This window comes from Denticeps clupeoides, unplaced genomic scaffold (assembly GCF_900700375.1).
Source record: "Denticeps clupeoides unplaced genomic scaffold, fDenClu1.1, whole genome shotgun sequence".
NCBI lineage: Eukaryota > Metazoa > Chordata > Actinopteri > Clupeiformes > Denticipitidae > Denticeps > Denticeps clupeoides.
Genome location: NW_021629982.1, coordinates 440,674 through 464,681, shown reverse-complemented (window position 1 = coordinate 464,681; position 24,008 = coordinate 440,674). Strand labels below are relative to the sequence as shown.

The 24,008-nt window shown below is 42.4% G+C and overlaps 1 protein-coding gene across 2 annotated transcripts in view; it reads right to left on the bottom strand.

Annotated features, from left to right (window-relative positions):
* The window catches only part of dip2bb (disco-interacting protein 2 homolog Bb), a 35,507-nt gene extending 14,002 nt beyond the window's left edge, over positions 1–21,505 (bottom strand). Inside the window, exons 1-23 of one of the 2 annotated variants that reach the window (XM_028967204.1) lie at positions 21,340–21,505; positions 20,152–20,217; positions 19,908–20,042; positions 9,876–10,001; positions 9,038–9,313; positions 8,726–8,851; positions 8,525–8,542; positions 7,371–7,490; positions 6,960–7,157; positions 6,779–6,870; positions 5,271–5,381; positions 5,060–5,183; positions 4,753–4,862; positions 4,550–4,652; positions 4,358–4,422; positions 4,159–4,252; positions 3,330–3,449; positions 3,097–3,211; positions 2,504–2,643; positions 2,278–2,414; positions 1,649–1,729; positions 592–719; positions 259–373 (exon numbers count right to left, since the gene is read on the bottom strand). In XM_028967204.1, the coding sequence (XP_028823037.1) occupies positions 259–373; positions 592–719; positions 1,649–1,729; positions 2,278–2,414; positions 2,504–2,643; positions 3,097–3,211; positions 3,330–3,449; positions 4,159–4,252; positions 4,358–4,422; positions 4,550–4,652; positions 4,753–4,862; positions 5,060–5,183; positions 5,271–5,381; positions 6,779–6,870; positions 6,960–7,157; positions 7,371–7,490; positions 8,525–8,542; positions 8,726–8,851; positions 9,038–9,313; positions 9,876–10,001; positions 19,908–20,042; positions 20,152–20,217; positions 21,340–21,496 (2,757 nt within the window). In that variant the 5' untranslated portion in view covers positions 21,497–21,505. The remainder of the gene's footprint in view (positions 1–258; positions 374–591; positions 720–1,648; positions 1,730–2,277; positions 2,415–2,503; positions 2,644–3,096; positions 3,212–3,329; positions 3,450–4,158; positions 4,253–4,357; positions 4,423–4,549; positions 4,653–4,752; positions 4,863–5,059; positions 5,184–5,270; positions 5,382–6,778; positions 6,871–6,959; positions 7,158–7,370; positions 7,491–8,524; positions 8,543–8,725; positions 8,852–9,037; positions 9,314–9,875; positions 10,002–19,907; positions 20,043–20,151; positions 20,218–21,339) is intronic. The other variant, XM_028967205.1, reaches the window with a different exon arrangement.
* Between the last annotated feature and the right edge of the window lie 2,503 nt (positions 21,506–24,008).

Here is a 24,008-nt window from a genome sequence, read left to right as displayed (position 1 = left end):
TGTTATCTATGGCTGGGGTCAAATGAATTATTTTACTTGAATAAAAAAAATGATATTCCTCCTTGACCTACAGCTACTTTCAGGTTTTGATCTAGCTACTATTTGTTTTAATTTTAAAAATACTGGATATTTTATATATGTTGCATACCCAAACCTGAAACAACTTAGTTATTAAGCAAAATGCTAATTCTGTTACAACTGTAACAAGAAATTTTAAATGTATGTGTGTTTGTATGTGTGTGTGCGTGTGTATGTAACCTGCAAAACTCGACTCATCCACTGAAAACTGTCCTCTTCAGAGGCATCTGGTCTCTGCTCTGCTACAATCACAATCCGCTCATCGTAAAACACTGTAACAGAGAACACTGCAATCCTACACACACACACACACACACACACACACACACACACACACACACACAGGCAGAAAATCAGATATTTTTGCCACAAATAATGTAATTCTACACATATACACCAAAACAATAAAACAGTTGCTGAGAACAGCACAATCCTACAACCCTACATGCACAAATATTATAATCCTGCATAGACACCAAAACTATTAAAGATCATATTTGTTTGACTTCTTACCGTCCACGGTACACTGTTTTAATGGGCTCCACAGCCAGTGCTGTTGCTATGAGGTCGTCAGCATTATGCCGACGCCCACTTACAATCAGCAAACCCTCTGCCTTTCCAACCACAAATATCAGACTCCCCTAAAGGTGAAACCGGGAATAACATTTTAGTACATGTAGAAACAGAGAACCTGCTCTGATTGTTGATTGAAGCAATCTCACAAATCCATTCACACAGGAGAACATATCGAATTGATGTGGCAATGTACATTGTACAAGAATATGGTTTATGGCAGCAGGCCATGTTCACCACTGTGCAGCATTCCTTCTTCTTGCATCTTGCGTCTAGGAACAGACATCCAATTTTTTGTCCTGGGGGTTCATTTGTTTGATTTTTTAAAATTCTTTAAAAGGTCTGGACTTCAGGTAGGCCAGTTCAATGCCTAGACTAAAAGGAAGCCAGGTTGTTGCAATAGATGCGGGAAATGATTTTGCATTGACTTGGTGAAATAGGCAAGGTCTGAAAAAGACCTGACCTGAATGAGAGTTTCAGTATTTGAAAATTGATGTTGACTTTCCAGATGTGCATACCATCACAGATAGAGGTTTCTTTCTAAATGCTGATGTGTCTTAGCAGTTTTACACTGCAAAATATTATTCTGCAATTGTATTGTTGAGCCTCTGGCCATCTTGGTTTCTTTACTTCCATGATGCTATTTTTATACCCAGTCATGTTACTGACTTGTTGTCAACTAGCCTATTTAATATCAAATGTTCCTGCAGCTGTTTAATTTCAAATCAACTCACTTTTCCAGCCTTTGGGTGCCATAAAATTCAAATAATTTTCAACAAATAGTCTATTTAATAGTCTATTTAAAGAAAATACAGCTTTTTACATTATCTGATCTGATGTTGAAGCATACTTTTTACAAAAAACTACTTGCATTTTGAATAAAACATCTAAAAAATATTTCACTAATTTAGGAAACCCAAGAAACTAGAAACACTGTCAGACAGTGGCCATGAAAACCAGTAAATATATACTATACAGACTAGTAACTGGCCCTCACCGGTCCAACAAAGCCAAGGAGTCCAGAACGAACAAATGGGATCTCTCCTATTGGAGCTCCACTAGCATTCACTGGAATCACCTATAAACACACACAGAGTCCCAAGCACACAGTTAGAGCTTCCACATACATTTCACTATCAGCATAATATGAATAAAGTAGTTGTTGTGTACACATTTAAAGTAAACTGAAATCTGCTAACTGATGCTGTGGTTTTTACTATACTTTACTTCACATTTACACAATGTATTACAGACTTGATTCCCTATTTAAATATTATATTACTACATTTAGCCACGGGAAGATGAATAGACTATGAATCTCTTTTCAAATTAATGTACAGCACAAAAGACCACAGAGACAAACTGTCATCTGATCACTTAAACCTCTCGCTGTGGAAGTTTTTTTCTGTGACTTTGTACTTTATATTTGTAAATGAGGACTTCACAGAGACACACAAAATGACTATTTTCTGTATGATTTATGTCTGATGGGGTTTTAGGTTTATAGATGTTTATTATTAGTTGCACATTTATAATGTTACAAATACAATGATTACAAATGCATCTCACCAAAAGCAAGCAGGTGTGTGTCTGTGTGTATGTGTGACTGTATGTGTGATTACAGACCTCAAAGGTATTTTTGGTGAGTCCAGGCAGGCCGTAGTACATTGTTCCTCCAGCACGGGAGTTTACTACCAGCTCACCAATTTCATCTGTCTTACACAGCATGGGGGGGCCATCTGGTTTCACAATACACATCAATGCTGCAAACACACAAGCACACACACACACACACATAAATATACATATATTTATTAAAAAACACAAATACACATATTGCACAAACACATACCACCAGGCATGACATGTCCCACATCCTGTACAGTGAGGGCAGAGTTCTTGTCCTCAGTGTTGACCCTAATGACCCCATGGCTTAGACCGCCCAGAGACAGGACAGCTCGAGCAGGGAGGGGGGTACCTGGGACTCCAGGCCTGTAGAAGCAAGAGAGAGTTCTCATACTTTAAAATATTTCCTGCCATTTATAACACAGAAACTGGACTGACTGATTTTCATACATGTGCAAAATTAAACCCATAACCTGATTTAGTTCAGAGCACCACATGCAAAGGGAGTTTGGCCTGCATTGATACATTTATGACAACAGCACACACGTTTGGCTGTACTAGAGATTCCAAATGTACCCCCACATCACTCCCATTACTCCCACATCATCAACTAACTACTGTCTGGTGGGACTTTTAAAATGGTCCAAAAACTAATAACCTTTTTTCCATGTTCCTTAGTGGATTACTTAAAGGGGAAAGCATTTCTAACACATAAATGTTTGACTGGTTGAATGAAAATAGCATTAACTATTACAGTTGTCTTGCAATTGTTTGATGGTTGAATAATTATTGTGAAATAATTGTATAATGATTGAGCACCTGCGAATTGCAACAGTCATGGCCTCAGCTGAAGAAGCACATGGGCAGATGACCTCTGGTTTCAGTCCATACGCCTGAAACAAATTTAAAAAGGCGTCACAAGAAGACACCGACCCTGAGGAGGAGAAGAAAGAGAGAAAATGTCAGCTACATGAAAATATATCAGACAAATATTTAAAAAATATGTGATTCAAATGTTCAATGTGCTATAAGTATATATTTTTTTAACTCACAGGGATTAGCTCCATCAGCTACTATCAGCATGCGAAGCGATGCGAGACTGACATCGCGCTGCTCCCTGTGTGACATCATCGCCCAGTGCAGGTCACGACACTTCACTACAGCAACACGTGCTGCGTGGACATACACAGAATAACTATAAGAAAAATTAAGTTTTCTCTATGTTTCTACATTCCAATTAATACCACAAACCGGCAAGCTATAGCAAGAGGCACCAGACAAGGCTAGTCCTCTTCTCTGGCAGCTACTCGTCAGTAGGTTAACACAGGAACAACTTAACCCAGCTCTGTTTTGCTATAGTTTCCTTTCTATATGTGTCTACAGAACTCATTTAAAGTGTGAAAGCATGCCACATGGGTTTCTTCTTCAGGATCAAATCAACTGAAATTGGCAAAACAAATTTAATAGGACATCTGTCTATTGAATGAAATGGTTTGATGGTTAATTTTTTGGTTAACAGGTTGGGTCATTCTGTGACACAGGACCGTGCTGATGAAGGATTGAGAATAGGCAGGTTTCAGCGCAGTGGGGTTCATTTTTGTTGATTTTTTCACAGCTGCTATGTACATGTGGTGAATTTTCTTGCATAATGAAAAAGACTTTAAAAAGTTAAAAGTTGTGCAGGAATGGATGTGTATTTACAATTTAAATGATGACCAGAAAAAAACAAGTATAATGTGTTCATTCTGTAGGGAAAGTCAAGGTAAATTTACATTTGTCATAATCACTTTTTGTAATCACAAAACAAATGCTGTGGCAAGTAATTTTCAGTGTGTTTGCAAGTGAAGCTGAGAGCCTTCTTTATGTGTGTTTATGTGTTACCTTTGTGGATATGAACCCTCTGTACCCATGAGAGGGGGCAGGCCTTCATCACCGCATATGGAACACTGACTGTGTGAATCCGGTTCATCACACTCTGAACCAGACACACAGACATCAAATCAGATATCTTGTGTCGTCTCTTGTTTTTGGACTGGATATATAGACATATTGTAATAAAAGCACTGGACGGGGGACTTACCGTAAGAACGCCATGCCACAGACCCATGTCCTTCTTAAAGTCCAAAACATTCACCATTGTCTCCCCTGTGTCTCAAACAGACACACACACACAAAGACAAAAAGTGACTTATTTCAAGTCTTCAAGTCTCTTATTTCAAGTCTTTGATAGATAAACCACAACTGCACTGCTGTCATTTTCTGTGAGACTCACCCTCAGTATAATTGCACGCCTGAGTTAGGGCTTGGCAGTGTGTTACCATGCCAACCTTAGATACAGCCACACCCATTACGGTCCCTTCTTTACTCACTTTGTACTGCAGGATACAGAGGGTGTAAACAGAGGGTATGAAAATGTGCCTGAGAATGCACTCGTGTGTATGGAACACACAAACACACACATGTGCACATACACACCTCTATGTAGGCCGGGTCTGTGTTGGCTGTAGGAATATGTGGTTGCCAATCCTTTGAGGGTTTGGTGAGATATTTGGAGTCTGTCACCACCCACTTCAGTCGAGGCCACCCTGTCACAGACAGCAGAGAGGCTTTAAGTATTTAACTATTTTACTATTTTAACTATTAATCCTTAATTAACTATTTGAAATTATTTAAAGACACTTTTCCATTAAGTTTGCACCTCAGGAGAAACAGTGATACATTGAACTCTGCAGCCAAGATAGGAGAAATGGTGGAAGGGACGTAGAGATAGAGAGAGTCTGACCTTTGAATTGCAGAATCTCTCCTGTTGGGGTTTTGGGGAGCCCCTTTAGGCATGTTTCACTGGTCAGAGCAAAACACACCCCACAGCTACCGAGCTGAAAACCAACCTGACCACTGCCTACATCCTACATAGATACATAAATGAATATATTTGTTGTATAAATGTTTGTGGCCTGGTGTAAATGCATATATGGATTGGTGTACTGTCATACCTTCTTTGAAAGGGGCACCTCTATTGGCACAGGGATGAGTTCTGCCAGCAAGCAGCCATAGAACGCTACCCAAAACATCCCAGGGTCACTGTTGGGGTACACCAGTGCCACCTGCCCCAAAAAACATTTACAGTCAAATGATTTTGTAACACTAGTACAAGTCTAAAACCTCACAGTATTTTAATACTGTGGGTGGTAGTAGCCTAGTGGGTAAGACACTCGCCTGTGGACCAGAAGACCCAGGTTCAAATCCCACTTACTACCATTGTGTCCCTGAGCAAGACACTTAACCCTATGTTGCTCCAGGGAGACTGTCCCTGTAAATACTGATTGTAAGTCGCTCTGGATAAGGGCGTCTGATAAATACTGTAAATGTAATAACGTGATGCTGGAAGCAAAACTGTGTGACATGACTGGGTGTGATCCATGATTATTTTCTTCTTGGGAGGGGCATGTAACAGTGAATTTCACAAACAGTGCCACTCCTAGTATAGTGAATTGTAATCCTTTTGCATAATAATTTTTTGGGGGTGTGGTACCTTCTTCAGGGTGCTGCATCAAAACGATTCTGTGCAATAAGGATGAAATTCAAAATGTGTCCTCTTTTCTCATTTTGACATTCACTGGGTTCAGCACTCTGACATCTACATACAAAATAGAGCAAAGCCTTTTCCTACATTTGGGTTGTATTGGCCATAATATATCACAGGACTATATATATAAATTAATGTTAAAGGTCCCCTATTATGAAAGTAACTTTTGCAAGATTATTTAACATTAAAACAAGTTCCCCTAGCCTGCAGTGGCTAGAAATGGCGATATGTATAAAGAGGGCTTTGGTCATCCTGCTTCACCGTTCAGAGAGCGGCAGTTCAGATGATCAGACCTGGGATTCTATTGCTTTTTCCCTCCCCTCACCGTCGTGGCTTCCAAACATGCGAAGCATTTTGCAGTTGCTCTGTGATTGGATGTAAAATTAGCACAAATGTATTTTTTTAGTTCAGTCAAGCGAGTTCAGTGGGTTCATTTTATTTTCCCTGGAAAAATGCGACTTGTCTTCCTGGTTGCTCCAAACATTTCCCTCAACTTCTATTGGCCGCTCTCCTCCTCATTAGCATTTAAAGCTGGGTAAAACTGCTATAATTCTGCACCAAGGCTGAATTTCAGAAAGAGACTTTTCATAATTGGGGACCTCTAAGAATGAATGCTTAAACATAATTTATCCGAGGCATTGGATGGAAGTGGCCTATAATCAGTGGCCCATAATCAGAAGGTTGCTGGTTTGAATCCAGATCTGCCAAGGTGTCACTGAGATGCCAATGAGCAAAGCACTGTCGCCACACAATGCTCCCCGATTTGATTGATATCAATAATTATATTCTTAAATGCAAAAGAATTCCACGGGGGAGTTAGTTGTACCATCAGTATAGAACATGTAGTCTCAGATTCAACATTAATTTACGACATCTTGAAATACAGGTGTATGATGGTCACCATCATCATCTTACCCGGTCTCCTGCTTTCAGCACCTGTTCATTCTTGGCACCCAGCTTGTTGAGGAGTGTGTAAGCCAGCTTTAAACTGCGACTCCATAGCTTTCCTGTAAATGCCAAGCACATTTCAGCCTGTCACTAAAAAAAAAAAAGGGGCTTCCAACAATAGCACAATTTCATGCAAAAGACAACATACCATAGGTCAGGGTATAGAGGGGCTTGCCGGTGATGTCAAGCGCTGTGAGGGCAGGGCTCTTGCCCTGAGTTGCCCCCCAACGCGCCAGAGCCGCCTGCAGAGATGGAGGCCAGTTGCTGACCACACCCAAAGGTTCGCCCTTGACCGGTATCACCTGCCTGCCCTCGGGTCGTGGAGTGTTGGGATCTGGCCGTGGCACTGGGGAAGCAGAGAAAAGCTCCAGCTGTGGGATTTGACTATGATGTGGTAGGTGGTAGGAGGGGTGGTAGGAGGGGTGTGGTGACCACCACTGGACTGTTAATACTGAGCAGTGTGTGAATTGTAGGACAATAATCATGTTGGCCAAACCAAAATATACAAATATTGAAATAACCTCCGTGTGTGTGTGTGTGTGTGTGTCTGGTACAGTACCTTCAACTATCTCCTGCTGATCATCTGTGAAGAAATCACTGAGAGGGGGGCGTTTGGGCCGTTTCAGTGTGTTCAAAAGCTGTTGGATCTTAGTGGAGACCCTGCTGGAGACCGGGACCCCTTCACACACACACACACACACACACACACACACACACACACACACACACACACACACACACAAAGTGTCAACTTCAGTGCCGTCATACATATACCTTGCATCAACAGAATTGTTTGAGGCTCCTGCTCTGGCCTGATTCTGACTGAACAGAATAATATAGTTTATTTTTTAATGAGCTGGGAAGCTTGGGGATTGGAAAGGTGTGTGTTTGGACGTTTGACAGATGCATTTTCAGTATGTATTTTTTTCAGCTGTGCAAATATCTGGTATGCAACACTCTGGTACTATTATACTGATTGTAAATTCCGCAACTTAAAATCAATAAAACAAGATACAAGAAGGAAGGATATATGGGAGTCTGTTTATCCAATGAACTGTTGACAGATCAAGAAAACCAAGAATGCAACTCCATTTGGTGATGCCAACTGGACCAGATTCACCATGTAACATAGAGCTTGTGCCATATTTGCTACTGCACTTTACCACTCAGTGCCTAAATTAAAGCACTGATACCTGCATGTTTGGTGGCAGCCGAGTTCCCCAAAGAGGTGCATGTACCAAAGATGATATCTATGAGGTCCCCTGATGGCCATATGCACAAGCGATAATAGCGAACGGCAGGACGTGGATATCATTGGTATTGTGGGCAGCATATCTAAATCATATCGTATTGAAGTCCACAACTAGTGGAACAGACTCCATGAGGACAACTTAACAATTCATCTAGCAAATATGGCATACTTCAAATGATTTTACAAATTTCCTTCCCAAAGATGTTTAGATGTTACACACCTCTCAAAACTCCAAACACACAGTTCACCAAATCCCTATCATTTGACACACCTCCTTGACATGGCCACCTACAATGACACAAACAAATATACCAGGAGAGGAGAACTGCTACACGAAAGGAATAAGCACCAGCTACACACACAAGCTAAATCACACATACCCTCATATACACAGACTATCAAACACACTCATGCTAGTGATCTCTGCTAGGGCTCTGTGGTTCTGTAGGAGCAGCTGTTACCTTTCCCACTTCTTCTGACTGAGTGTGTGTGAGAAAAGAGAGAGTGTAGGACAGACAGTGGCAAGAGGCAAAGAAGAACAAAGGGGAAGTGAAGAGAAGCATTGGACGCATTAGATCAAAAACCAACATGTACACATAAGCTCCGCTCGCTCGCTCACACACACACCGCAAACACACACTCCAAACACAAAAACACACTACCATCAGCAGTCTCCATCATGCTCCCGCGGCTCTGGCCACGGCTCAGGCCCCGGTGTGTGTTGGTGGGTCGGTCAACGCGGGACCCCCGCTGCAGGAGGGGTTGTCCTGGACAAGCTCCTCCAACCTCTGAGAGGGTAAGAGAACATTATCAGGGCACATTATTTAAATAAACTCATTTTTGCCTTGTCAAGTTTCAGTTGACTAAAAGACTGAGCATTTTTTAACAGTTCCCTCAGAAGGAGCCAACACCTACACATGACCTATTGTTCTTTTTTGTGTGTTTGTTTGTGTGTGGATGGTATATATACTAACCTATCTGCGCATGTGCAAAAGCCTCAGCCAGAGCAACAGGCTGTGAGTGTGAATGTGGAGGAAGTGGTGTGTGAGGGTGTGGTGCGGGGCTGTGAGTGTGTGTATGCATGTGTGTCTGGGGAGCATGTGGTGAACGATGATCACTGTGGGAAGCACTGGAAGAGGAGGAAGAGGAGGATGAGGAGGTGGAGCCCTGGGGACCACTATCCAACCAGGAGTCAGGAGACTGAAGTCCTGCCCCTGAGCTCTCATCATCATCAGAGGAAGAGGAGGAGTCTGAAGAGAAAGAAATGGAGGAAGATGCAAAAAAGTTCCAATTAAATCAGATATCAACAGGCTTCCTCACATCCATCCAAATGTGAGCTCAGAACTAAATGGCAAAGATGTGAGGGTAACATCATTATAAATGTCACATTACCAGACGCCCTTTTCCAGAGCGCCTTACAATCAGTAGTGACAGAGACAGTCCCCTTGGAGACACTCAGGTGTAAGTGTCTTGCTCACGATGGTAGTAAGTGGGGTTTGAACCTGTGACAGTGTGTTACCCACTAGGCTACTGCCACCACCTTGTATTTTCCTGTCTTTATTGTTTTTGCATTCCCACATTTTGGAATATGACTTGGTGTCACCCAAGCAGGCACAAAACTGAGGTTGTAATAATCACCATTTTATATAATGCGAAGAACATTCATTATGTGTACAACTTACATTTATTATGATCAACCATTTTTAAATAATTAGGAACATATATTTTTTCAGAAACATCATCTGAATCAGGCCCATCATCTGAAAACGGAGCTTGCACTTGGGAGAATGTTCCTCGGTCAGTCATTCTTACCTGGTGGAGTGTGTGTGTCAGTGGGGGACTGGATGTAGGTGGAGCGGCGTTTGGTTGGCATGGGCAGAGCCAGCTTCTCCTCTTTATGCTGTGCCAGTGCTGCCTGCACCGCTTCCGTATGCACATCTGAGATGAGACATATAGATTATTTACTAGCGGTGTGAACCTTCACTGGTCTCACAATTTGATTTGATTTGATCACAATTATCAGTGCTTCTATACCAATGCATCATGATGCATGCCATACATTTTCTACATGGTCACATGATGTTTTCAAATACAACAGTTAAGGTCTCGTACTCCTGTGTAGACACTTTGATGTGCTACAATGAGCAGAAAATGTTTTTATTGTTCTCTTCCAAAATGCATGCCTGTAACCACTAGTAACTTTTCAAAACAAAAAGTGACAGAAGGTAAAGAATTGAACTGACATTGTTCTACTGTAATACAAATCAACTGTGAATAAGTAAATGTCAGTTTTTCAGTGTTTTATCAACTCACAGCATAGAAATTAGGCGTTTTCTTTTGAAAAAGGTTACAGGCAATCACTTTGAAAGAGAACAATACAAAGATTACATTTAAGGCCTCTATTGTCAAGATTAAATTAAATAACAAATAACAACTATAGACTGATTCATAGAACAATCATTTATTTTAATGTTTAATACCTTTCGATTAACAAAAAAATTTCATGTATTTTAATCAAATATAAACAATTAACAGCAATGCTGAGTGTAAAAAAAATCCAACCCAGACATTATTCTGACATCAAAAGTTCAAAACAGTATTCTTTACAGACTTCATTTTTTTTTATTGAACTGAAATAAACTAAACATCCCATTTCACATAAATAGTTTTCGGCCACTGAGCCTGCTGAGAGAGAGATGCTGCTTTCCGGTCCAGAAGTAAAGCTGCCCTCAGAACAGCGAGGGCTAACCTCTCTCGCTCTATACGTCAAGCAAAGCGAGCGCACGCAAAAAAGATCATTTTAATGACACAAAAGAGCGCACGCAAAAAAGATCATTTTAATGACACAAAAGACACTCGCAGTTTATGGCAGGGCATCCAGGCTGTCACTCAGTACAAGCCAGAACCAAGCAGCTGTACGGGGGATGCCACACTACCCGAGGAGCTGAACAAGTTCTACGCACGGTTCGATACACTGAACAACACGCACACGACGAAAGCCATGCCTCCCATCACCGACCAGACCATCACCCTGCCTGCAGCCGATGTGAGGAGAACCCTCGCCAAGGTTGACCCACGAAAAGCTGCAGGTCCAGACAACATTCCTGGTCGTGTGCTGAGAGCTAGCTAGCCAAGGTGATCAGCCGCTGATCAGCTAGCCAAGGTGTTCACAGACATCTTCCAAGAACACTTCGCTGAGCCAGATGATCGTCCCAGCAAAGCACCGTCCCCACTGAGCAAAGCACCGTCCCCACACACTGCTCCCCGGGCGCTTGTCGTGGATGCCCACTGCTCACTCAGGGTGATGGGTTAAATGCAGAGGACAAATTTCACTGTGTGCACCGTGTGCTGTGCTGCTGTGTATCACATGTGACAATCACTTCACTTTATAGCGTGCTTCAAGTCCACCACCATCATCCCAGTGCCGAAGAAATCTCCAGTTTCCTGCTTGAATGACTACCGACCCATCGCTCTGACCCCCATCACCATGAGGTGCTTTGAGAGACTTGTCATGGCACAGGTGAAAAGCAACCTCCCGCACTCACTGGACCCTCTGCAGTTTGCTTATCGCACAAACGGGTCTACTGAGGACGCGATATCCACTGTACTTCACCTTTCCCTCTCACACTTGGACAATAAAGACTCTTATGTTAGATTGCTGTTCATAGACTTTAGTTCAGCATACAACACCATCATCCCCCGGAGACTGTGTGTGAAACTGAGCGAACTGGGACTGAGTACCTCACTCTGTAATTGGATACTGGACTTCCTGTCAGAGAGACCTCAGTCCGTCCGAATCGGCGAGAACGTTTCCAGCACCATCAAGCTGAGTACCGGAGCTCCTCAGGGCTGCGTTCTCAGTCCACTTCACGACTGCACCGCCCTGCACAGCTCGAACCACATCATCAAATTCGCCGACGACACGACCGTGGTGGGGCTCATCAGTAACAACGATGAGTCGGCTTACAGGGATGAGGTACAGCAGCTGGCCGCCTGGTGCAGTGAGAACAACCTGTCGTTAAATGTGGACAAAACAAAGGAAATGATCGTCGACTTCAGGAGAACTCGCCCCACACACACCCCACTCAGCATCCACGGCTCCACGGTTGAGACTGTAAAAGACACCAAGTTCCTGGGAGTCCACATCTCAGACGATCTCACCTGGACCACCAACATCACCTCCATTACCAAAAAGGCCCAGCAGCGTCTCCACTTTCTGAGACTGCTGAAGCGAGCCAACCTGCCCCCTCCCACCCTCACCACGTTCTACAGGGGCACCATAGGGAGTGTCCTGACCAGCTGCATCTCCGCCTGGTTCGGTAACAGTACTGTTGCCGATATCAGGCAGCTTCAAAGGATCATCAAAGCAGCTGGTAACATCATCGGAGCGTCTCTTCCGCCACTGCAGGACATCTTCTACAAGCGCTGCATCAGAAGAGCCTCCTGCATCGTGCTCGACCCCTCACATCCATCACATGAACTTTTTACACTCCTCCCATCCGGCAGACGCTACCGCAGCATCAGGTCTCGATCCTCCAGGATGCGTGATAGCTTCTTCCCACAAGCCATCAGGCTCCTGAACACACTACCTGCACTCATACTTCCCCCCACACACACTCGCACTGTGGACTAACTCTGTTGCACCTCTGCACTTTACACCTCATTGCTGCAGATATGCACATGCTGATATGCAGACTACCTCTTCATGTTGCACTGAAACCAAGAATAAGAAAAATGTCGAGATTTACAAACTGTATTATTATTACTGTTATTTATTTGCACAGTCGGTAAACATGTAAATATCACTGGTCACTTTTTAACACTTAATTTTTAGCTAAAATGTATATATTGTAATCCATGTGCCGCATCTGTTTTTTATTGTCTACTTTTATGTTGCACTGTGTAAACTGGAGCCACGTCTTCTCGTCTCTCTGTATATCTTTACAATATATAGAAGAGATGACAATAAAGTTTACTTTGACTTTGACTTTATTTGTATTTATTGTTCATTTATAAATAAAACCCCCTTCCCAGCATGTCAGACCTCTGCGCTCCTTCCCCCGTAAGTTCGTAGTCGTGATTACATGGTTTTCTACTCCCGGTGAGATGATAATGTTGTATTGTAGATCTCTGGACACTCAGAGAAAGATCAGCTTTTGCTCAATTCCCACTTCTTCTGTGTGTTTTGAAGTGGCAGAAAGAACCCTCGGCCGCTTGGATTCTATTGGTCACGTGAAAATACGTCACAGCCGCACAGTATGAAACTCCTTCCCGAGCGGTGCTGTACTCTGTAGATCAGGCAGTCACAGTCACTACCGGCACTACTTTTTTTTAGAATTTTTATACCGCCGCCAGAAAATCACCAAGCAAGGTCATTATGATGTGCAGTGCATCGATGCAATATCACACACATCGATTATACGATTAATTTCAACACCCCTATCATTTACAATGTTTTCAAATCTGCCGCACTCAAACACAGGTGCAACACACTTCTGGATACACACATATCACAATGAACACAAACTACAATGGAACACATCCCATGGTAGTTTGTGTTTTTTTTTTTTTTTAAACAACAAAGACTGAGAGACATAATTCAGCACAGATAATTCTTAAGGCAACACCTGGTGGAGAAGCTGAGCATGCTGGGCCTGAACACCTCCCTCTGCAACTGGATCTTGGACGTCGTGACTGAGAGACGTCAGTCTGTCTGGATCGGGAACAGCATCTCCAGCACCACCACACTGAGCACTGGAGTTGTGTGCTCAGTTCAATGCTGTTCACCCTGCTGACCCACGACTGTACAGCAATGCACAGCTCCAACCACATCATCAGCAGTCTCATCAGCAAGAACAATGAGTCAGCATACAGAGAGGAGGTGCAACGACTGAAGGACTGGTGTAAGGTCAACAATCTGTTTCTGACTGTGGACAAAACAAAGGAGATGATTGGACGGACCACTTTCCTCTGAACATCAACGGTTCTTCTGTGGAGATTGTCAAGAACACAAAGTTCCTCCGGGTTTATCTAGTGGAGAACTTCTCCTGGAATCTTAACACCAGCTCAACAGCCAAGAAAGGTTTTCCTTTCAGCAAAAGAAGATGATACCTTTTACATATTCCTCAACTTTGATGAGCTTGTTTGAGTATAAGTGGTGAGATGTGTTGTTCTTTGGAGAAAATAATGGGATGTTTAAGCTCTTCAGGCATTGCTCCTCTGCTCAGTCTGCCGCCAACCCTCAATAGGCTATCAACCAGGACCGGGTTCAACCTGTATATTTTACTCTGGCGACTCACTGCTGCCCTCTTAGAGGACAATGCATCAATCTCCTTCTTGAATTGCTGCTGCTGTCAATAGCTAATAACTGCAGCCTCTGCTTTCAACAGATCATCCAAAACCAGGGTTTTACATGGCGTTACCATGAACCTTTCCACAGGACCCTTAAGCCCTTTTTTCCAGTGAACCTTCTCCAGCAACATGGCCTTCAAACAGAGAAACCAATCTATGGCCCTCTTGAGCCTGGTCAGTGGGCTTGACTAAGACACACACATCTATGGCATTTGTAGAGACCTCTTCTGAAGGATTAGTCCAGAGTAGCATTGGCCAGTCCTCCTTTGGCCTCCAAAGGAACGTGGGACCTCTACACCACCAAGTCTTCAGTCCACTCAAGGCGTCATCTGCTGGATTGTCCTTGGAGCCCACATGCCTCCATTGTCTGGGTTTTGATGCCCTTTGGATGGTTGATAAACCATTTATCCTCATTCTTGAAGTACTGAAAGTACACTGAAGTACTATCTATCCAAAAGACAGAATCATCCAATCATAAATTTACATTTACATTTACAGCATTTATCAGACGCCCTTATCCAGAGCGACTTACAATCAGTAGTTACAGGGACAGTCTCCCTGGAGCAACTCAGGGTTAAGTGTCTTGCTCAGGGACACAATGGTAGTAAGTGGGATTCAAACCCGGGTCTTCTGGTTCATAGGCGAGTGTGTTACCCACTAGGCTACTACCACCCTGATAAAGGGTTCAGCATTGAGTCCACTCTCACAACCAGGACTGCTGCAGTCAGCTCAAGATGTGGTATTGTTATGGCCTTCAGTGATGTAACTCCCTTTGGAGATTTTACCTTGACAGGAAGGGTAGATAGGACGCACTGGTCATTACCGGCCCCTGTATGTCCACACGTTTGTAAAGAGGACTGCTGCTGGCCATACTAGCACAGTAGGATGAGACTGTACACAAATGTTACATGCCAAGTGCCTCTCACAGTTTTTGCTCATTTGACTGATGCGTAGACATGCAAAACAAATTGTCTCAGGAAAATAATCTTCTCTTTGTGCTTCTTTACTTCAAACTGCTTGCACTTCTCCAGAAAGTGTCCATGCTTGCAAGAAAGGCACTTCACTTTCACCACATTCTCTGTATCCAACAGTCCCTCCTTTGCATCCTTAGACACATCTTTAGAAACACCAAGACATGCATCCTGTCAGAAAGGATTCTAACATGGCGCTCAATAAGCTGGACCAAATCAATGATGTGGACTCTGTCATAAGTCCTTACGATGTTCTCCATTGCACTCTCATTTTAAATTGAAGTTTTGAGGTCCTCAAGTTTACAGGCATGTCCAATTCCTGTAGGTTATTGAAGTTCCCCCATAGCATTACAACAGGCACATAAAAACAACGAGTAGGCTTGCAGTGCTTCCACATCCTCAGGCTTAATTGTTTGCCCAGACCAAAGCCTTCTTCCTGTAAGAGTTAGCAACTTTATATGAATTGCCAAAGTGTTCCTGCAAAAGGCCATTTGCCGCTGTGTAGCCATGTTCAGGTGTCATATATTGACAGCTACGCACCAACTCTTGTGGATGTCCTCTGGTGAACTGTTCCAAATAATACAGACAGTCTACACCTTCCTCTTTCCTTTCCACATGCTGTTCAAAGGCTTTAATGAATGGTCTAAACTGGAGAGGGTCCCTGTCAAACACAAGAATTCCCCTTGCTGGCAATGATGACATATGGTGTTGTTGGACCAGGTCTGCTGTAATATCATTTTGCCTTTGCGTAATGGCCAGTAGGTCTGGTGAGCGAGGACTATTAGCAGGATGGTCTATTAAAGGTCCTTGTCGTCCTGGCTCTTGCCTGATTAACAAGTTCTGCTGATTGTAAGCTGATTCATAGATTTTATGCTGTATGTTGGAGAGGTTGCATTGATGTTTAGCATTACAGCCCCAGCTCTGTTCTCCTTTTGCGCACATCTTGTAACAATGGGTTGTTAGGTGGTAAAGGCAGAGACATGTGGTGTTAGCATTGATCCAGGTTGGAATTCCTTTACTTTAGAATTTAAGACATTTGATTGAGCAGTTATACATTTTCCCTTTTCCATGCCAATTCATGCCATCGCAGGATGCTCCGGAACAACTTTTCTGATCAGAGGTCTGTAGCACACTCTGTTGCTCCCTTCTTCTCCTTAATTGCGGTTCCTGTTCCTTCCTTTAAAGCTGCAGCCAAGTGCAGCTCTCTCAGCCTTCAGATGTAGTGGATCTACCACTGCTAACACTTTTATGTGACCATTTGCTACAAATATTAGACACACTTTCATTTTGATTTACATCATCCCCACTTTCATCATGCTCATGTACAGTTTAAGAACCCATATTTGAATTATCATGACCATTGCATTTTGACCAACAACTAATATCTCAGGTAAAACAATAGACATACCAACATTCTTATTTTTCAGGACACATTGATATATATTGAATTTCAGAAATAACCTCATTGATACATATCAATTTTGCTTTAATGTATGTCATGTGTGTCCTTTTTATCAACAGGCAATAAACTTAAAAAAGACTCATGAATACACTTTGCATCATTACATGTTCCTATCAGTTCCTTCAGAGTGATTTGTAACGGTGGTTTATCATTCCTTAAACCTTGCACTGATTTTTTGATAACACTGACTTTGTCAAAGTAACTCATTTATCAGTAAGCGCTTCAGCGCATTTAGACAGTTGGTGATCGACACTGTTTATACCAGTATTTTGCATTGCAGTCTGACCAGTTGCATGTGTGTCGCGCATCTCCAAGATAAACAGGCAATTTAAACACACAGTTCACAGTTTACACCAGTGGTTCTCAACCTTTTTTTGCAGTGGGCTGCACTATGTCCAAGTTTAAGTCTCACGGGCCGCATATTATTTACATATGACGTCATCAACACTCAATAACCAGATATTATGCATCTAAAATTATTACAATTAGATGTATTATTATTAGAGGTGGGCATAGATTAATTTTCTTAATCTAGATTAATGTCACTGTAATCTTGGAATTAATCTATATTTTAGATTAATCTACATTTATCTAGATTAAAATGGCTCATTTGAATTCTGCTGAAGGCATTCAGAATATGTGTGCTACCCAAATAATGACTAAAAGTAAGTCTTTGAGAATGGGTTTCTCAAGCCAGGTGGCGCATTAGACCAGGGGCCAAAATGCATCACAAACTGCTTGAGAAAGCTGTTCTACTATGATAATTGGTGATGAAAATAAATTATGTTCAATAAGATGTACTTGTGTTTACCAACTGTTTATTCAGTTAAATAGCTGCATCCATGTTACCACGTCACGTTTGATGTGGTAATTTCACAGTTCGAAGACTCGTTCTCGCCCCCTACAGTGCAATTCGGCTAGGTATACATCCGCGCTAAAATATCAAGGTGAACGTCATCATAGTGTAGCGGTTCTTCTTCTGCGTTGTGGAACTTTTTGATTTAGTTTCTTGAACCACAAGTGATGATCTGGCAGCCAAGAGATTTTCTGTGCAAAGTGTATTCTGTACAAAAAGCAAGGTCGCGTCAGAACATCGCGTCACACATCGCGTCTTTCTGCACCTCTCTCTACAATATACAGTATTAAAAAAAACCATAAAAAAATATTCACAAAATAACACACATGCAAAATATTCCTAATATGTACATAAATTAAAATGAAAGAAATAACTTTTTACACACAAACCCCATGCACCTCTCACAACTCACGTGTCCAAGAGACCTCAAAACAAAATCAAAGTCTTTAGGAAATAAGAAACTAAAAGACAAAAGAATGAAATATACTTATAAATCTAGTGTAACCATTTAACTCTGGTACAATAGCTTGCGTAGTATAGACCCAGCTCCCAACCCAACTTGTGAATAGATTAACGGCGATATTTTTTTTAGCGCCCGATAAGAGTCTCACGTTAACGCAGCACATTAACGCCGATAATGGCCCACCACTAATTATTATCATTAGAGAGTATAATTCTACTTACCATTAATGGGACACCTGATGTTGTCAGGAGCCGAACAATTTGGTGAAATTTGGCTCAAAAGGAGTAGCAGCACAATGAAGTTGTGACTTCATTGTGTAAATTGTAGTCTGTAAGACGCGCAAGGAAACGTGACATGATGCGCGTCATTGCAGAAAATGTGTGTTCGCAAATGTATGTGGATCCAAATATGGAAAGCACTTTTGAACTTAATAATCTGAGGTTTTGTCCAGAGATGTTTGGCCACATTTCTGCAACTGAGGATGACTGCTGCGCGGTTTGGCTGTGTCCTCTTGCCTGAACATCCATCAGTTCATCTTCGAGCGCGTGGCGAGGCAAACCGTAAGTTGCAGCCAAGTCCTTGATTTTTTCCACAGGAAAAGTGAATGGTTCTCTGATGAAATATCCTGCATATTTTATTTTCTCAAAATCAGAAAAACGAGAGATGAATTTTTCTTGCATTTGACTGACAGTTTTAACAAATCGTTCTCTGTGTTGCATGTCCAGTACACCATCACACGAGTCATTCAGAAGTGGAAAGTGTGTTAGATCACGGGCCGCAGGTTGAGAACCACTGGTTTACACAGTCAATCTGCAGGATTTAACGCTTGGGTTTTTTCATACCTGGGTATGTGTGCACACAATTGAAATGGCCATAAAAAAATTTGCGCTACAAATACCTTTTCATTGGTCCCCGTGCAGTTCCTTCTTACTCTGTGGCTTATTTTGGTATCCAAAAAAAAGCTCCTCATCACCAATAGGCCCACGCACATCCAAATGATGGCTGATTCTAATTCCATCCAGGCAAGACTCCGACGTTTGTTTACTAAAGTCCGAATTGCTGAGGGTTTTTGACTAATATTAAAGGAGTTTGGTCTAACACCGAACTACTGAGGTGACTGACGCCGGCATGGCCTGGCTGATGCGCTTGATGGTAACGATGCTGTACTTAACCTAGTTGACTTTGGTTACTGTATATTGTACGCAATTAGTCGAATCTTCATGTTGAATACAAAGATGTCCATTTATTCCAATACAGAACATAACAATTATCACCAGAAAGCTCAGTAGGAAGCAGCACAGCAAAGTGTTGCTCTTTTGGTGTTGCGTAACCCTTTGCCCCTTCTGGGTCAAACATTGAGTTTGCTACCTTTATACCTGATACAATTACATGCGCCACCCAGTGTTCAACACAGGACATTACAACATTTAACCAACAGCAACACTTGGTGCTTACAAACATGTTAGAGGTCAAAAATGCAACTTGTGGTGAATTTGAAACTATGTGTAATCAGCATCATACCCTCATTTTGGATCAAGAAATGCAAATAGCCATAATCCCAATGTAAAAATACTTAATTTTTTAAATAAAGTTACATTTTCAATACCTCTATATTTGGCTGATATCAGCTCATTCACAATTTAATATACAATAATAGATAGATTTTGCACTAAGGGAAAGTGTGCTTAACATTCAAAGCAGATGTGATGAGGTTTTATTAGTTTCATTGTAAGAGTCCTACCAGATCTGTAGCGCTCATCTCTGGTGCCTCCACTCCGCCGTGGGCAGTGTGAGTGACGGTGATGAGAGGTGGAAGACCCAGAAGAACTCGGTGTGGGGGCAGCCCCCCCCCCACTTTGTAGAGGTGGGACTTCATCTGTGGAAAGGTCATCTTAGTGTGAGTTAGATACGCATAGTTTACACAATCCATGTCACATGGACAGACATATGCATAGAAATAATCTTACAGAAGAATAAAAACATACTTTGAATGATGTATGGTGCCAGCAGCTTCCCTCGTTTCTTTTCATATCCTTTTTGAGTTATGTCACCTGTGAAGCAAAGAATGCTAAAATGTTCACAAGGCAAAGCAAGCCATTCATGAAGAAGCCAAGGTCAAGAACATGTCACAAACACAACTGTTTTACTAAGACGGACATATCTACAATTTAAAAAATATATACACACACACAATTTTGATAGTAACATGTCACTAATTGCACCGGAAGTTCAACTACAGTCATCTGTGCAACATGCAACAAGCAAGAAATCTATTTCCTTGTGCAGGGAGAACAAGGCCTGATAACACAAGCAGACGATAATCACACCAAGTGACTTGAATGTCCCATAGTTCATCCGAGACAGATTTTGCTAATGCCATGAGTCTTTTATAAGCAAAAAGTCTATTAGAAACGACCATAATGAAACTTTCTACAAATTAAGAGCTCTATACAAGTGAGACATGGGAAATTTACATGGTTAAATTTGAGTAAATTTACAGGGTTGTAGCACCCTGGGTAACACATTCACCTAGGACCACAAAGTCACAAACCCCACTTTCTACCATTATTTCCCTGTAACTACTGATTGTAAATCGCTCTGGAGTGTCAATGTAAATTTTAAAAAGGAGTTCTGCATCAAGGAGTTCTGGGTGAGGTTTCTCGAAGGTGGCAGTCACAGATGGCAGGTCCACCATGCTGGAGCTGTGAGTGTGAACAGTCTGGTGACTGTGGAGATAGCAGTGATGAGGAAGGGATGAGAGGCTGTGAATTCTGGGTAATGAGCAGAATGCTCGGTGACCTACATTAGTAGGAGATCTTGGTAATCTCTCTCTCTCTACTCCCAACAGCAGAAAACAAACCATATCACACACACAGTTCAGATGCATATGGCTGCCAGTGTGTGTGTGATATGGTATTTTTCATATTGTCTGTGGTAATCGAGATAAATGTGGACTACCAATATTTACCAGATGAAACCAGTTTGCATCCCATCGTAGCACCGCGCTTGCGCAACAGACAGACATGCAGTTTCGCCGGCACGTATGAAATAAAATGCACCAAAATAAATGAAAAACACGACGCATCGTACACGACCAGCGGCGCACGGTGTAAAGCAGCGAACAGGCCGGTGCCGCCGCGGTGATGCTGATGCTGGGAGATGGATGCTCTCACCCTCCGACAGCTCCAGCTCCAGCTCCGCCAGCTGGTCCCGCACCTCCTTCGGCAGAGTCGCCAGATCCATTCCGGCCGAGCTGCGGGAATCTCGCGGGGGACAGACGGGGACAGGCAGAGGGACTGCGCCATCCGCGACATGACCGTCCTCCGCCATAGCGGTGCTGGGCGTGGTCACGTGACTGCTCCCATGCGATGTCCCGCTAACTCACTTGCAATCAACACAAAGCACGTTTTCATATAAAAATACTGGATGTTAAAGCATGTGTTCAATAAAGTAAAAGAGCATTTTAAGCATGCAAGAAAACCAAGAGGCAAATCCAGGGGTGTAGAAAAAATTCTGAGGGCAATTGTCATGCCAAAAAGGTGAAGGAAAGAGGAGGTGCAAATGCTGGACATTGTACAGAGAAGTCTTCATTATTAAACAGAAAATGGCCAAAAACTAACCCAAAGAACCAGTAGCACGTGACTAATCATCAGGACACTTCAATGCAGGCCTGCATACACACGAACCTATGAGCAGATCAGGACCCACAGCTTTAGCTGTATAAGCTCAGTGGCACCTGGCCATCATACCCATATGAGCTTCAGACTTTGGGGCTCCCCCCACTCAGTGTGGTCAACTGAGTTAACCCAGGGGATGCATATAGTGTGTTTTTTTTTCTGGTCCCAAGTCTGAGTAAATGGGGAGTGTTGCGTCAGGAACGGCATCCAGTGCAAATCTTATCCCGGGTGTTGTGTGGACAACCTGTACTGTTGGTCCGCAGTGGTGACCCCTAATGGGAGCAGCGGATGGAAGAAGAAGATTTCATTTAACCGTCACATTTGTACAATAACATTTATTTACGTATTTAAAGTGATATTTTTACCTGTAATGAACAAGAGAACCTAATAGAATTGTATGGAATATTTAAACTGCAAACCTCTTGTCCTTCATTATTTAGATTTTTACAGAAGCTTTAATTGAAAGTGAAGTGATTGTCATTGTGATACACAGCAGCACGGCACACTGTGACATAACGAAATGTGTCCTCTTCTTTTAACCCATCACCCTTGGTGAGTAGTGGGCAGCCATGACATCGCCTGGGGAGCAAGCAGTGGCACCTTGGTGGATTGGGATTTGAACCAGCAACCTGCTGATTATGGGGCTGCTTCCTTAACCACTAGGCAACTACTGCCCCTACTATAACTTTCAATGTGCCTCCCGCCCCTAACAGACATTTTACACTCAGCAATCTAAAATTCCCACAAGCCACCAGACTATCCCAGACTGCCCCCCAGCACACACATACACGTTCACACGTACACATACACTGTGAACTATGACTATACTTTTCCCTTTACAGCACTGTTCTTTAATGTAATTCTGCTATCTGCACATTATGCTACATTTTGTACTTAAGATTCTATTTTTATTGTACTAATAGATTTAATAGATTTTACTTCTGCTAATCCTCCTAAAACTAAAACTGGAGCCTCATCTCATTGTATCCATATAATATAGGTGAGATGACAATAAGCTACATAAATATGGAATGCTTTACATAGGTGAAACACATATTTTGTGCACATAGACTCTATCCACAACTAGACACAACAATCCACAACAGTTGCAGGTGATCGGCTGCAGTTGTGTGTTTGAGTGGTGAGCAGCAGGACGTTGAAAGGCATCACATAGCCTCTTAGTTCTTTCCTTCCTTCCTATTAGTGTATCATGTTGCATGTCACTATTGTGCATTTGTATTTTTTTGTCCAATTCATACTGCAGCATGTGAGGCATATTTGGATGAGATAAATGTGTGTAGCAAGCAGAATATGTTGATAGAATAACCCAGAGCAGTTTGGACAAAACAGGTAGAAGTGTTGATCATTTGCAATGCTGTTCATTGACTTTTCTTCCAGTAAAATATTGATCAAGATTTGGTGCACTGCTGCTTGTTTTTTCAACAGATAAATACAGTTGGCCCAGCATCCTTCATGGAAATGTTTCATTCGTACTTTATTGAGTCCATTTTAACATTCATTTTCATTTTTGGTTTGAGTCTCTCACTTTAATAAACGCACACAATTATGAAGGGGACCTGCTACAGATCTAGACTGACTGACCAGAGTAATAACCTGTTTCAGTGCCTCTCAAACACAGATGACAGTGTTGCAGGCGAGATGTCACAGGTTGGAGACCCGACTGCGCCAGTCCAGAGCGAGGGGGACTGTCCACGGCCTTAGGCTGGAGCCTAAACCTTCTTGCCACAGCTTGCATTGATGTGGCATTCTGGATGAGCTACACTACATGTGGGTTGTGTGGGTTTTAACCTCCTTCCAATGCTACCACTAGTGTGGAAGCACTGCCAGCATTCAAAAGTCACCAAAACATCAGCCAGAAAGCATAGGAACCAAGAAGGGACCTGCAGAACCACGCCTTTATTGGGGATGTGTTGCTACTTGTCTATTCCATTTAGACACAGACTAAGAACAGGAGGGGGCTGACAAACTACTTCAAATTGTAAAGTCATGGCGACTCTTGGCCACTAGATGGCTTCATAAAATTGTCTTACAGTTTTTCTCCATTGGTTTGGTTCATTTCATGAAACAGAAATTACATTCTCAAAACTCTAAGATCATTTGGCAAAACACTCTTACAGTTTAGTACAACACTATAGCTCACCTGC